The 15,397-nt window shown below is 41.8% G+C and overlaps 1 protein-coding gene across 1 annotated transcript in view; it reads left to right on the forward strand.

Moving 5' to 3' along the window:
- Nucleotides 1–15,397, forward strand: part of pitpnm3 (PITPNM family member 3) — an 89,544-nt gene that overhangs the window by 44,966 nt on the left and 29,181 nt on the right. Inside the window, exons 4-5 of the mRNA XM_069668874.1 lie at nucleotides 3,491–3,561; nucleotides 3,675–3,895. Coding sequence (XP_069524975.1) covers nucleotides 3,491–3,561; nucleotides 3,675–3,895 — 292 coding nt within the window. The remainder of the gene's footprint in view (nucleotides 1–3,490; nucleotides 3,562–3,674; nucleotides 3,896–15,397) is intronic.

Raw genomic sequence — 15,397 nt, forward strand, 5'->3', positions numbered from 1 at the left:
ACCTGCAGCAGGAGAAAAAAAACAGATTGGTCTCGTAAACGCAGGAAGTCAGTTTATACCGCTGAGCCTCCCCAACAGAAAGATGATTTTGTCACTTTGCTTTAATATCAGACAGGTGTCGTACTTATCGGTAAATTCAGGAGCGGCGCGGCATGTGTGCGCCTCTTACGAATGATGAGGTGAACGGAGCTCTGCTATTTCCTCTGACTCCCCTTCATACTATCTGCTGAAGGCGGCGGCTTGCTGCAGATTGGAAGTCAGGACAGTTTCTAGTGGCGTGCTACTGTATGTATCTCTTGATATTGAGTGAGAAAAGAATGATGTACCTTTTAATTTCTTTACAGATATAATAGATACTGCATTACGATCGATAATTGTAGAACTTCTTGCACATATCTGAACACAGGTTCATGCAGCTGCCACACTCAGCCCCTCGAACCTGAGAAATCAAATTTCACTCAATCAGCCGCAGCTATTGTAGTCTGTGAAACTTGTAATGAAACCTATTACAGCTCTCTGCTTGAAGGCACCGCTCCAACCTTCCTAAAATAATTTATCTGTCTGAGTTTCACTCCAAAGTTTCATACCGCCAGACTGTTTGAGAAGATTTTGTCAGCGTGAAAATGATCAAAAAGCATCATCATACAGCGCACCTTACCTCTTATTGTTGACATTTCAGTGCAGATGTATCATTTAATCTCTGAGATCATAGCAAAAGACTGAGAAAGTCAAGCCTTGTCACATATTTCTATCCAAATCCTCTGCACCCACATTTCACAGACTGCATTCTATATTTAACACGTGTTAAAACAGGAACAATACATTGTGGTTTAACAGGCAGCCTACATTCAGAGGTGTTTACTGACCATCTGCTGGTTTAACCCTGGTGATGCACACATCTCTTTTGAAGAATGTCGCCTTAGCTTAATGTTAGCAAGCCAGCAAAAACACAACATGTAAAGAAGACGACTTTGGAAGTTCCAATTTGGACGTAAACATAATCGTATTACTGAATTGTGTTACTGCTTTACTTTGACTCAAGGTTTTTGATTTGTGACATCACATCCTTCAAGAGGCCTAAAATGACTTTATACAAAAGTGTGCACTGGATGAACTCTTTTCCTTACAATGCTTACACTGTAAATCTATCTGACAGCAGCCAATCATATCGCACAGCAGAAGGCAAAGGTGTGTTCGGCAGTGCAGAACGACAAACAGACCAAAATATAAACGTTTGAGGGTCGACTTCGGACAGGGAACTCAAAGCAGGAGAATGGAGACGTGTCAAAACATTTACTTTATCTCCCCTCCACATTTACATCGTCACAGTCTGTCAATAATTCATTTGATTTATCGTAACATCTGTAAGTCAGAAAATTGTAAAAAGACAATTTCCATCACGTTTTCTTCAAATTGCGTGTTTTCGCCAGCAGTCCAACATGCTAAGAGATGCAGTTGACAGGGATATGACAGATTTGGGAAACTGAAATCAGAGTACTTTTGGCAGATATTATTAGAAAATTGGCAAAAAATGACAAAATTGATCAAGAAAACAGACGCAGATTAATTTTGAAACAGTTAAATTCTACCTGTTCTCGATGGTTCAGCTTAAGCGGGCTACAAGATAATTGGGCCGATTTCTCCCTTCCGACAATCGTAAGCAAAGTCTTGATTTTTTGATGGTTCTAAAGATGATCTCTCCAGATGTTCCTGTGGTGTGAGGTCTGTTAAGAGATTTTACTTCCCCCGATCTGCTCGGAAGGCCATCGTGGCTGCATCAATTTCAAATCCGTTATGCTGTTGTGTGGGAGGAACCCTGGTGACAGCCGAGCACGCAGTCTGTGGATTGTCAAGTGGAACGAAACAATAGCTTATGGGGAAGCAAGCTGACTGAAGAAGGAAGCACAACAACCGCAGCCGTGGCGACAAAAGCAAACGGGGAGCATAAAGTAACATGCCCATGTTCACGCCGTCTCCATGACTTCATTCACAGTTTGTTCTTCCTGAATTTTCAGAAAAAAGTCCAAAAACTATCATCACCAATTCTTCCTGACCGTTGTCCGCAGTGTGTGTTTACTCTGAAATCTCGTCTGACCGCGAGAGTTTTGTGAGATTTCCAGTGTTTGGAGTCGGACTCTGGTTGTTGTAACAGAATCTGTTAGTGTGTGCTGTGCTGTTTTGGAGTAATCGTTGCTCTCCACACACTGTAGGAGTAAAACTGTTAAATCTATGATTATATATCACCATGTGTGGGGTCTCTCACATTTCAACATCTGTTAAGATTTGAAAAATCTTTTAGTGTGGGCCAGGCATTAGTCGGTAGAGAAAGTGCCCCATGAATTAGAGTCCTCGTCGTATTGGCTGCGGGTTCGATTCCGACTCACAGCCCTTTGTTTCCTCATGTTTCATGTCACTTTCTGATCAGATAAAAGCAAAAAAATCTTAAAATTAAAACAAATCTTGATAGCTGGAGATCTACAGGAAATCGCTCTTTAATGCTTCCCTTGAAAAGTTTTGGTTTCAAAGTCACCATTATGATTTATTCATTGCCACTCTTAGTACCACCACCTTACTTCAAACAAGCTGGAGTTTTTCAGCCCCCGGGTCATACCCAACAATGTTTTCCCCCTCCTGCAGTGTTTGCAGTTTGAACTACTTTACAAGGTTTAGCAGGAACTTTTCTGCCTTAACTCCCTCCTTCAGAGAAAAGAAAACCTCCCTGCATTGATTTCCTGTTACTTTGTGACCAAAATAGTTCAGTGCACTGAGTCCCCTGTGTGTGCTGAGCTGTTTGAGACAAGCAGGCAGTCAGAGGCAGACTGTGGGCCAGGAACGGAGTAAAGGGGAGATGACGGTGTCTGTGTTTGTGTGTGTGTGTGTGTGTGTGTATGTTAGAGTCTCCCATGACAGTCGGTCCCAGACCAGGAGGCCAAATAAACATGGAGCAAGCTAAACTCTGAGCTAAAGGAGAGGAAAAACAAAAAGAGGGACAGGAGAAAGCTCGGATGACACGGGGCGCGGAAACTTCCGGAGAGTGTAATGAGTTTGGCCAGGTTCCCGGGACTTCCTGCACCACACACACACACAGAGGGAGAGACGCTGAAACCCCTTCATCCTTTGTCCCTAGAAGAGAAATCCATAGTTTTTCAAGCATCAGAGAATCCAAAATTAAATTACATGTGATGCTGCACCAAAAAAACAACCCAGATCCTGCTGTTTACCGTCAATATTGACTTCTGAATCTTATGTTTAGGCCATCTGAGCCTCGGGGTACATAGACACATCACCCAGATTAGAGCAGGAATGAAGAGAGATGAAGAGGCATTAGTGATATTGACCATATTCATGGATCAATATCCATTTATGCTTCTTTTATCGTCTCTTCTCAGATAAGTGGCTCTTGTAGTGACCTTGTCTTTCCCCTTTTCTCTCCCTTTATTCCTCCTTCTTTACTGTCCTTTCCTTTCTACCTTTTACTGACTCAATACAGAGGGTCTCTACCAGCTGGGTGGTCCACGTTGTGCCCCTCAGAGCAGCATTGAAGGACTGGAGGACATGGAGGTAATCGGTTATTTCTCTTGCCGCACTGCTGTCACAAAATGCTCCCTCTTTTCTTTCTGTGAGTCCATCATTTTTCTCTTTATATTCAACCTTACCTGAAAATCTTTCCGCAGATGAATTGTAAGACACATGTGCTGCTGCTGGTGGTCCACGGGGGAAACATCCTGGACACAGCAGGCGGGGACCCCAGCACAAAGGCTGGCGATGTGGCCACCCTGGCCTCGGTGCTGGAGAAAGTGGCTCGGGCACATTTCCAGGCCGCCGCCGAACACGTGATGATCAAGCTGGTGCCGTGTCCGGCCGTGTGCGCTGAAGCCTTCTCCCTGGTGTCCAAGTGAGTGCTGATGCCAGAACAGAGAATCTCATTGGCCCTGTTTACACCTGTCATTTAAAGTGGTTTATATCTGGGTAAAATTCAAACATGGTTTTGTCGAAATTAGCAACCTGACTCTATCTGGGGATAAGGACAACCAGATGTCACCCTAATGAACACGGTGCTCTTCGCCAACATCTTCGAAAAAATGAGGAAAAGCTGTTCTAGGAGCTCATCTGAGCCTAAAACCTTTATACTATCCTACTAGCATGTTTAGCTAGTTTATTTATTCTGTTACTACTGACTGAAATTAGATGTACAACCTGAAAAACTGAGGCTTTTCAATACTAATGACATAGCATTAAGGTAAAGCAGGTTTTATTGATGACATGGAATACAACCTTCTGTAATTAAAGGCTGACATAGTAGACAAGACATTGAAGAAATTGTGGCAAAAAAGTGAGTTTTTGTTCCTCTTCTTTCGTAAAATGGTGGAAAATTGCTGACAAGAACAAACCGTTAATTTCAGGGTTTATGTTCCAAACACTGTTTTTCTAGTCACAAAGTTAAGCTGCAGCAGCACAGCTTTCCTCTGAACTCCTTAACATTTTAGCTAATGCTAACGCTAACAATTAAGCTAGCTAATCTGCTATCACAGGCCACTAGTAGGTTCTCCTCCCGTTCCTTGGTTGTAGAAAGAGTTACATTATACAAATTCAAGTGGGACAGCTTGTTTTCTCACATCGTTCATTTCCCCAAATTCAAATTCAAGGAAAAGAAAAAAGACACCTGTTGCACATCATGACAGGAATAACTGTAAACGGCGGCCATTATTCATATATGTATCAGAGAGCTACGAATAAGATGGACTGTGTTTGTTTCTTTCATTTGTCACTTATCATCTCCTGTAGCCAGATCACAAATCGGATTGCATCTATCATGCTTTCCTGAGCCACATGCAAGTCCGGGTAGGGGATACTTATTCAACAAACACGCCAAAGGAATTTATTCTAGGCTAAAGAGAATTAAGCTAGCTAGCTAACAACTGTGCATTGATTAACACCAATATATGGGTGGGCTATGAACTAGACGTTTTGACACTCATGGTACAGATTCTTTATGACAACCACTGTAAACTTCGCAGCTGGTGGATTGATATATTTATTAGCATTTAGTTAGCCAGAAACACATAAAGTAAATGAACATTTACAGAAGCTTCACTCTTTGAGGAAGCTCTCAAAGAAGGAGCAATTTAGGAGAGCAAACCCTCCTGGGACATGTTAACATTTACTTTTCTTTTAATGAAAAATACCAAGTACTTCACAAATAACGAGCAGGTTGGGGTTTTAAGAGGTACCTGAAGTACAGTAAAATTTAGCATGGTCATAATTGGATGTTACTGGTTAGCTGATAAATAAGCTAAGTTATTGTGCGGCATGAATGAATCAGCAACCTGGTATTGTTCTTCAGTCTCCTCCCTCGTTTTTTTACTCAACAGAAGTTCTCTTTGCTTGATTGACGGCCTTAATTACCATCATCAACGAACAGAGTGCACATGACTTTACTGTTAAAAAGGCTTTTGGGGAATCTGCTCTGTATGAAAGCATTAGCATAGAGGGGAAAAAAGTCCAGTCAGCTGCGGCGGTGAAGGTTAATTGAGAAAATATATTGACCAAAGCCTCTGAAACAGACAGTGGGATGTTAATTAGTATGCTGATGACATTTCTCAGTCCCTGCAAGCACGTGGCCGTGTGGAATATTTAACTCCTAACCTTTTAAATGCTGTTGTTTTTGATTGTTAATTCCCCCCTTCAGTCCCAGAGGCGGCTCTTAGTGGACGAAATGAACGTCTAAATTACTTTATATAATTTCCATTGATCTGTTTGTGTTATTATCCACTTTGTTTTCAGGTTTCATTTGTGGTTAGAGTGGAAATTAATTGTGGATCTCGTGTTATATCATTAATGAGCAGCAGACTTTCCCTTTGATAAATTATACAATTCTTCCTCCTCTAAAAGTATTTAAATCATTTAAATCATCTCTGTGAAGTCACGAAGTCCTTGACTGGAAGATATTTCTGAGGTTGAAAACATTTCTGAGCTCATGTCTTTGCCCTTTTTTTTAGTCTCCGCCTGTGCAGAGAGCTGCGTAAGCGTAACTAATGATTTCATTTCACATTTAATGTCACATGTCCCAGTGGTCACCAGTTCTTATCTGACAGCATCACTGAGTTTTTCTCTGCTCTCCAATTATGTGCTGAGGATGTTTTTGTCTGAATTGCCACTAATCAGCGCGGAGAGAGAATGTGTTTGGCAGCCGAGTCGGGGCTTCTGTCTGGTTTTGTGATTGACGTTAGCGGGGAGCGAGGGAGGTAAAGACTGCGAGCAAGACGAGTGGGGAGAGATTTGTTTTCTGCTGCTGCTCGGCAGCTCGACGTCGTTTAGTTTTCAGAGCAGCTAAACGTGAAATATTCAAAACAAGTCCCCACAGGAGTAGAGCAGGAATGAGGTATTGCTGCATGTCTCGATTTCCGATTTATGTTAACATACACATGAGCACCATTTACATTCAGGGGTGCATGAAAATCTGCATTAAAACGAAATATTGAAATACAAACTGAAATAAATTATTAACAGCTTACATGACAGGTGCGGTAATTTGAAAAACATCGATGATTATTTTTGGTCTTAGATTTTTTTTCAGGCTTTATTTCTCTTCAAACGATTTTATTTGAGAGATTTTGTTAAAAGGGCATAATAATGAAACATTATGTTTTTGTTTGTTTGGTTAATTAAGGTTTTTATTCAAAATGTGTTTGTAAAATCAAAACACAAGCCCTGTATTTTAAACCCTTTGCCTGCTCTAAAGCAGCAAACCTCGCTGGCTGTTTAACCCTTGCTTAACGGCCCAATAGTTTGCATGTAGACGGACAATACATTTAATGTAAATCCATACATAAAGCTACAACCACCTACGAATAAACTCTGATAAAAGAAGAGATATTGACTCAAAGTGGGGGGAAAATATTTATATTTATAATATTAATTTATATAGGGAGGCATGATATTGGATTTTTTTGCCAATGTCCAATATGACGATATTTTTCGACTCTCTTTACCGATTACTGATTTCGATACCGATATGTTAGACACGTTTTTTTCTACGTAATTGCAGAGATCATCAAGTCTCCCCTGTAGTGGAATTGATATCATGCCTGCTCTTATTGTAGTGGCCAAAAGTTGCCTTAAAGCAGACATCTTGCACCCTTCTTGATGCTTGATGGAAGAGGCGTGGTGCAGGCAGTGCGCGTGCACTCACACCAAGTTAATGTTAGGGAATCATTGAGCATTTAGGCATAATTAAAGCACTGTTATAGATCTGTAGATATTGATAACATGCCGATAATATTGTGCATCTCTAGTATCATACACATAACACTGCGTTATTTGAATGTGTCAGTTGATGCCTGTTGGACACAATCGTAAATGGACTGTACTTATATAGCGCTTTTCTAGCCTTGCGACCACTCAAAGCACTTTTACACTACATGTCACATTCACCCATTCACACACTGATGACAGAGGCTGCTATGTAAAGTCAATCAGTCGTCACATTCACACAGCGATGGCTACGCCACCGGGAGCAATATGGGGTTCAGTGTCCAGCCCAAGGACACTTCGACATGTAGACTGTGTGAGCTGGGGATCGAACCACCAACCTTCCGATTAAAAGACGACCGACTACCACTGAGCCACAGCCGCCCACAATGGAGCGTGATGATGCTCATACTAAGTTTAATGTTATATATATTGGTTTGTAAGGGAAGGATCAATTTGTGTTTTCCTTGTTGTGAGAGCAAAGAACAGTCCATAACAGAAGTGTACTGTAAAACCATTTGCTATAAATGAGCAGTCCTTGACATAAGCATCTCGGACTGAATGAAATGTATGTCTCCCTTTTTGTTGGATGGAAATGTTTACTTACTTTTTTTTCTGTGATAGCCTGACTGATTCAGATGTTTGGCAGCATTTTTGAAGAACTAAACAAGACATTTCACAGTTTAAAAATCAATTTGTCAATACTCTCTGTGAGGCATTATGCATTGACAATACTGTTTCTGAATAACCTTGCTCCTGGTTTGGCTTGTCTGTTCTGAAATATAATAATAAATTGTATTTATAGAGCGCTTTTAAGGACTCAAAGACGCTGAATAGAATATCTTCTTGCCTATCAGCCAGCATATACATCTGAATTATCTGCAAGCCAATACCCATACATACCTAGCCCTAACTTTAACACGAGGAGACACCTTGTGTGGAGAACCAAAGTTGCACCAAAAATGTACCACATGCTGAGAAGTCAAAATGTGTTTTATCTTCAGTCAAATGACACAAAGCTTGTTTGTCCCCAGATGGCTCCAGGTCCTCATCACACTCTCACAATATGTGCAGCCAGTCGGCGTTCATTCAAGCACACACAGCCGCAAACACAACACTTTTTCAACTGCACTTTTGTCGCTTAACAGTGTTTGCTCTAATGACAGTGTTGGACTTGTGGGTGTGCGGAGCCTCATTTGTTTGCATGCCAGCATAAACACGAGAGGAATAAGCAGCCCGGCGGGAAAGAATTGCTGCTGTGTGGGTAATTTACTCTCATTCTGGGTAACAGCTCGGCTGAAAATCGCAGCGAGGAGTGGAGGTGGCGAAATCTCTTAGCGCCTCAAAGACAAACTTTCACATAAACACACCACTTTTGACTTGGTGCTCGATAATTCCTTATGTACCGCAGTGCGTCCCGGCAGAGAAAGGACATGTTTTTCCTGCTTGTGTTGTCCCCGTTAGCGTGTGTGGGGAAAGCCTGCTGGGCTCCCAGCACGCTAATTATTAGCCCTGCCGCTAATGAATGTACCTGGTAGTGCTGGCAAGTTGCTGGGTATCAAGACAACACAGACGCACACACGTGTAATCCGTAAACACACTCGCAGGGACGCCTCCCACACAAAAAAAAGAGCAACTGATTGTGTATTATTGCTCCATAGCACAGCCAATTAACAGCGACAGTGAAAAGGCTCCCAAATTGATTTCCTCTCTCAGCCAACACACCGCCTCCCTCACAGCAAGAAGAGAAACACACATTTATATTAAAAACTTCTTCTTAGCAGCAGGAGAGGAATAAAAATCGAGGAGAAAAAGGGGGAGAGGGTCCTTCTGGTCCGTGTGCACAGAGAGTGACCTCAGCTCAGGGAGATAGAGACTCATTATTCCGGCCAGCAGCGACATGAGAACGTGCCTCCGCTGTTCCTGGGCCCTAATTAAGAAGACTCTGCAGAGGCCCATTGCTGCTCATGTTAATTGTGCGAACGTTGTGCACTGCTAAGCCAGCCATTAAAGAACGGGGAGAGCAATTAGGCAGGAATCTGACGGCGTTTTGAGTTTTCAGTCTGACATTATATTGCATGAGGGAGGAGGGCAGCGGGGCAGCATAATAGAGTCGATCTCAAGGTTATGCTGCGTGAGATGAGGCTGATTCAGGTTTAATCAGCTCACTCGGCCTTATCTTTTCCCCCCGCTGTTAATGGATCTCCTCCTCGTCATATGAAACTGAAACCTTGAGGAAAATTCCATACATCTCTTAAAGAATGGCGTTGTAATTACTCTGCCTTTAAGTGTCATTGAGGGAGTCTGACAGCAAACTAACCTGGCAATCAGAGCGATACTCTGTGCAGCTCTCTCGGCAAAAGGCTGAAGGATAACCTGTCGCTCATAACAAAGCAGCAAAGACGCTTTTCACTTCCGTGGCACCTCAGCGTGACCTCAGCATTTTATCTCTCAATATTGCTTCTGTTTTGCTAATGAGAGCGGAGAGATGAGAGCGGGGTAAATGCCGCGGCTCGTGAGGGAATGACACATCTTGAAACAACCGGGGTGGGCTCATGAGGCACTCTCCTCTGCCATTCAGAGTTCACGTGGATGTGGCGGTTTGGAGGAGTAAAAAAGGCCTCCTGAGAGGCATGTTCAAATGATCTGCTGCCTCTGTGCTGAGTCATGGATCTTTAAGTTTATCGCTCCCGTAACCTGTTTGAAGACATTTTGGATGCTCTTAATTAAGGACTTAAATCTACCGTCACAGTATATAATCCAGACCATCTGTTTCTGACAGCAAATATGCTGCTACTGTGCCAAAACTCGCAGCCAGTACTGTATTGATCGCCTCGATTTAAGAGGAAATGGCTGAGGATTATTGAAATTAATTATAGCAATTAAATGCAGATGGGATTTGCATAGTTTGGTTTGAGCAGCCTCTTCTGAAGCGCATGTTTGCATAGACAAAGGTGTTAATGATCGCCTCAAATTAATTAGCACCATCGATTCGGAACAGAGAGTAACCTGCAGCCCTCGAGGACGTTAAACCTTCAAAGTGCCTCAGCAAGTAAAGCGGAGAACAGTGTGACTCATGCACACACACACAAACAAATCATTTACGGGCACTCTGTTGAATGTAAAACAGTGGCTGCTCCGTGGTAATGATGCTAACAAGTGCCTGCATAATCGAGTAATTATGCAACTCCAATAATGAGAGACTCACCTGACATTTGTCGAGCAGTGCAGCAGGTGTTGAACCTCTGTTCCTGTCCTGTGACTTGTGAACCCTGTGCAGAGGTGGAGCCGTGTTTGGAATAATAACTGGAGCTTGTTTTTGCCTTTCCAGCGAGTAAATGTGTGTTTTTGGTGAATGTGTGAGCAGCAGTTGAGAATACGACTCTAATGAGATCAAGGCTGTGATTGGACGCTCAGTGGCACTTCTCTGGGATGTTGGGATTTCTCATTTCAGCTCCAAAGCTCAAACAGCCACCTGATAAACAAATCCTGAAAGTTTAAGGATGAAGGGACCTGATGGTGTTTAGTTGCACAGCATGTCTTCCTCCTGGAGCAATGTGTCTCTGCACTTGAGTTTCCTGAGCTGAATATTTAACTCGGCAGCTTTTGTAGAAGGAGTGACACTGTTGTTATGCAAATAACTTTGTGCAGAACCAAACCAGCAACACGGAATATATTCCAAAGGTTTCCCCTTTTTCCTGTTTCTTTCAAATCTGCATGAAAGCGTCTCAAAGCGTAGAATCAGTCTCAGAAAGCTGCCCTGGAAAGGGTTCACAGCGCTGACTCTGCAGAGGCTTCAGGTGACGAGCTTTCTACTGACAGCTGCACATCAGAGACACATCATAGGATGTGACTCTGCTCGCTGCTGCTTGTAAATAGCAAGTCCTTTAGTCCAGCAGGAGTCTGCCGAGCAGAGAATGAACTTTATAGAGATCAGAAAATTGGAAAAACATACTTATTGTATTGAGCTTTTACTTTGAATCCATTAGAATCGTAAATAAACCTCATTCCCTCACCGAGCATTATAGCAGCCTAATGCAGTATAAGCTGCTGCCCTAGACGGATTACTGAAAGGGCCAAATGGGCAAATCTCCAGGGTCCAAAGGGGTCAGGTAAACCTTGGACCAGAGCCCTCGTTTAATAGACTTCCTACATTGCCTGTGGGAAGTCGATCAAACGTTTAAAAGACTCAAAACAACTACAAAGAAACACAAAATGACTTCATGAAGGCATGAAGCAAGAAATAACCTCAGAGACACAAAACAACATGAAATACCATATTTTACAAAGTTCTTTTTGGCTGGCAGCCGGGGTCAGCCCTACAAATGGTCTGTATGTGACTGACTGACTGACTGAGAGAGAGAGAGAGTTGCAACATCGCAATGGCGGATCATGGAGCATATTGGACCTCCACTGACTCAGCTCTGGATACTTTGTTCGGGGAGTAGGCGGGGCTGCTCCTCCGCTGCTCGTCCACTGTCTTCTCCTACGTCCGCAGCGCGTACCTGCTTTCAAACACGTTGTCATCATAAGGACAGTTCTTGTAACACATTGCCCACAAAAGCGCACATTGACCTGATACGGTCAGCCACATACTAGGTTTTTACCAAGTCTTGTTATAAGCTTGCCATATTTACATTAAAACTAAGGAAGTGTTTTTTTCGGTTTGTGTTGATTTTGGCACCCCCTGTGGCCAACGATGTACCTCTTATCTCTCTGCTGATTTTGTCCTGCACATTGCTTTCTTTGACAGTCACATGTATGACTCACTGTTAAATGTAAACAAAGGCCGCGTGCAGTTAATCGCTTCGTCTGACACCTACCCCCCCCCCGCCGGCAGTTTCAGGCATTAAAAATAACTATATGGAAATAATCAATCATGTCGCTGATGGTCTGGTTTGCTTTTGTAGGTCATATAGAGTCATCAGAATTAATTTCAGTCTGTTTTATAACCAGACATAATTCCTCACAGGAGCTTTAACTAGTATTTAAATACAATTATTCTTGTATTACAAGAAGGTATAATCACAGTAAGGTGGAGCTACTGTTAATAATTGACTTACATCTTTCTTTTTTCCTTACCTACTCAGACTCAGATAAATCCGTTGGTGTTCCTCTTTTTTTATTTCTCTATTTGTAGATTTTCTAAGAGTCAGGTTACTACGGTCAATTGTTGCAAGCCACATAGCAACATCTCTGAAAGGCAGGAAAATACAGTGTCAAGAGTTTCATTTAGTTGGCTTTGCTTACAACATGTGTTTTCCAATGTGCAAAAAGGAACTACTTTTTCTGAAGTACACACTTTCAATTATTTTCTCTTGACTGTGTGCTTGTAAATACAATTTTATTTAACTTTATTTCAGAATGTTAATGGTGATGGTAAATCAATGCATTCATCAATCTTTGGAGGGTTTTGGATGACTACAGTACTTCCTGAGTTAAGAAAACTACCATCCATTTTATTTTTTCCAATTTTAATTATCAAATTGATTATTTTAGAACATTTTAGGGTTTACCTTACACACCTGTATTTTACTCCTCCTTTTAATTGTCTTATCTTGGTGTCAAATCCCCCGTTTAGTGATTTAAATAGCCTTTTATCTATCTCTCATCTGGTTGTTTTAACACGTTATGTCCTTTAATTGCTTCTGTAATGGACTCGATATCATCGTAAACGAGGGTTGCCCCTCAATGATCTCTCGAGTATAAATAAAGGTTCAAAGATTGATTGATTCTGGAGTCTGGCCTACGCTTACTGGCCCCCATGACCACAAAAAATAGGTGCAAAAATTCCTTCACCCCTGTCTCCTTTCATGCCTTGAATAATGATGGCAAGAAGAGGTAATTACTATTGTTGCTGTAGAGCTAGTGTGGATGATGATGATGATACAGGGACAATTATGCTTTTTAACATTGATGTACAGTAAGTCAGATTTGTAGTGATGATCTAGCGATCCACAGTAACACAGATGTCCATCATGAGATGAGGATATGTTGAGTCATGTCCTGTTGATGGTGATGTTGCTAGGTGCATTATTTACGATCATTATTATTATTATTATTATTGTTATTATTATTCATAGCCCCTGTGGGGTAACGGTGGACACTTAGCGTGCTCCAGAGGAGTGTGTACAACAGTTCTCACCCATGTATAGGTACGAGCCTCCTGGACACTAGCTTGCGTCGACTGCTGCATGTTTTATGTTTTGGTGTTTTTATGCAAGTACAAATTGCCCATTCGAGACTATAAATAAATTGACTTGACTTGACTTGATTGATTTACCATTACTCAAAAACTGCTTGTAGTCAGGCTATAGTGCATTAGTGGTTCACTTACCCTAGTCCACTCACCTGTGGCCCTTGGAATTATGTAACAGTAACTCTCGTGGAGGCCACCTAGAAAACAGAGGGAAGATGGAAGAAAGGGAGATTGAAATGGAAAGCACCTGTCCTTGAACACTTTTAGCTCCAACTATAATGTATCTACTGCCAGTTGTAGGCTAAGTGCCTTACTCCTTTTATTTCAATCATGAACCTATACAATAAAAGCCAACTTATACAGACCTATAAAATATATAGAGATGAAATGCTACTTCCGACCTTACTAGCTCCTCTTTCCTCTAAAACACTTGAAAAGAAGTCTTTTTCTTTCCCTCATATCATCAACACAGGCATCGCAAATAAGTTCATGTTCATATAAAGTTTGTGATAACAGGATACATAGAGCTATAGAAGTTTTACTTTATGGGAAATTAGTTTAATATCTGAAAATATGGTTGTTACACTTCTATACAGACGACATGTTGCTATTCCATAAGATTTGCCTTCTTTTATTTATGCCGTTGTTGGCATTCAGGTATTTTACGTACATTAATGCCATCTCACTATGGATGTATTCTCTGGAACTAAATGTGTAACTGCAGTGCATTATGGGTAATAAACACCTTTGGAGTGACCATGTTTGAATGACCATTGAAAGGCAGCCATATTTTCTTCTTCTTCCTTTCAGTTCCTTGCAATCCCTCCAAGGGGTGATCCTGCAGGTTTTGTGTTTGTGACATGGCAGCTCTGGTCGGAGAGAAAGCATTTTTTCTGATCTCACACATTTATTTCTCACCTGCACCCGCCTGATATCTCGGTGACTTGCTGTGACTCGACTTTGTCCAGTTGGGAGATGAGGTGTACGTGGGGGTGTTTTAGTGACAATAAAATGGCACAGTGCAACTTCAGTTTCATATAATGCTGCTGGTATTGCTCGCAGCACCGACCCGGTCAAAGATGAGACAGCCATGTTCGGTGAGTTTGTAATTTGGCTTTTACAAGAAAGATATGTTTAAACACACCAATTTGTGGATGATAAATTTGCCTGTTTGATGTTCACATATTTCTGTCAAGCAGAGGTTGACAGAACCGTTTTTCAGTCTATTTACTCTGGTGTAAATAATTGCCCTCCAACACAGATCTGTCATTGTTTGCTGTGATGCTGGCAGTGGGGATTGTGGAGGTGGTTAGATGTCGCAGATTGACTGGTGAACACCATGTAGCTGGGAGCAAAACAATCACAGCTATTGTCTCTCTTGTTCCCAACAGGTTTCCCTCAGCCTGCAGCTCGGTGTTTTATAACTACAACAGAAATTGGCCTTGGCTGCTACAAACAGAGTCATGAGGCAGCTGCGGGAGTTTTGTAACTTCTCAAATGCGCAAAAAACGAAAAGTTCTTTAGTCCGAAAAACACAGACATAACGAGCATTTTACGAAATCATGCAGGCAGTGAAAGCAGTTGGATAAAGTACATACAAAATTACATTCACAGTCATTGAAGGATCAATACGTTACTCTGGCCCCACTACATTTTCTTTCATTGCTGGTACAAAGACTAAATTTTCCCATTTCTGGGGTATTGTAGTGTAACCATGGCAACACAATGTTTGGCTCTAAGTTCAAAACCCCACGAGGCACAACAGGCCTGCATGCCGTTGCCGGGCGTACTAGTTAATAACGCCAGTCCAATTAGCTCAACAACAAGAACTACTCCCATGTTTTGGGAGCTACACTTATTTGCTTCATTAGTTTAGAAGATTGCTATTAATTTAATCTCTGATTGTTCAGGAGAGAGAGTGGTCCCGGATGGGCTTTAGATTCAAAG

Source organism: Semicossyphus pulcher, unplaced genomic scaffold (assembly GCF_022749685.1).
Source record: "Semicossyphus pulcher isolate SPU_LCO1_2020_fin unplaced genomic scaffold, fSemPul1.0.p SCAF_19, whole genome shotgun sequence".
NCBI classification, from domain to species: Eukaryota; Metazoa; Chordata; class Actinopteri; order Labriformes; family Labridae; genus Semicossyphus; species Semicossyphus pulcher.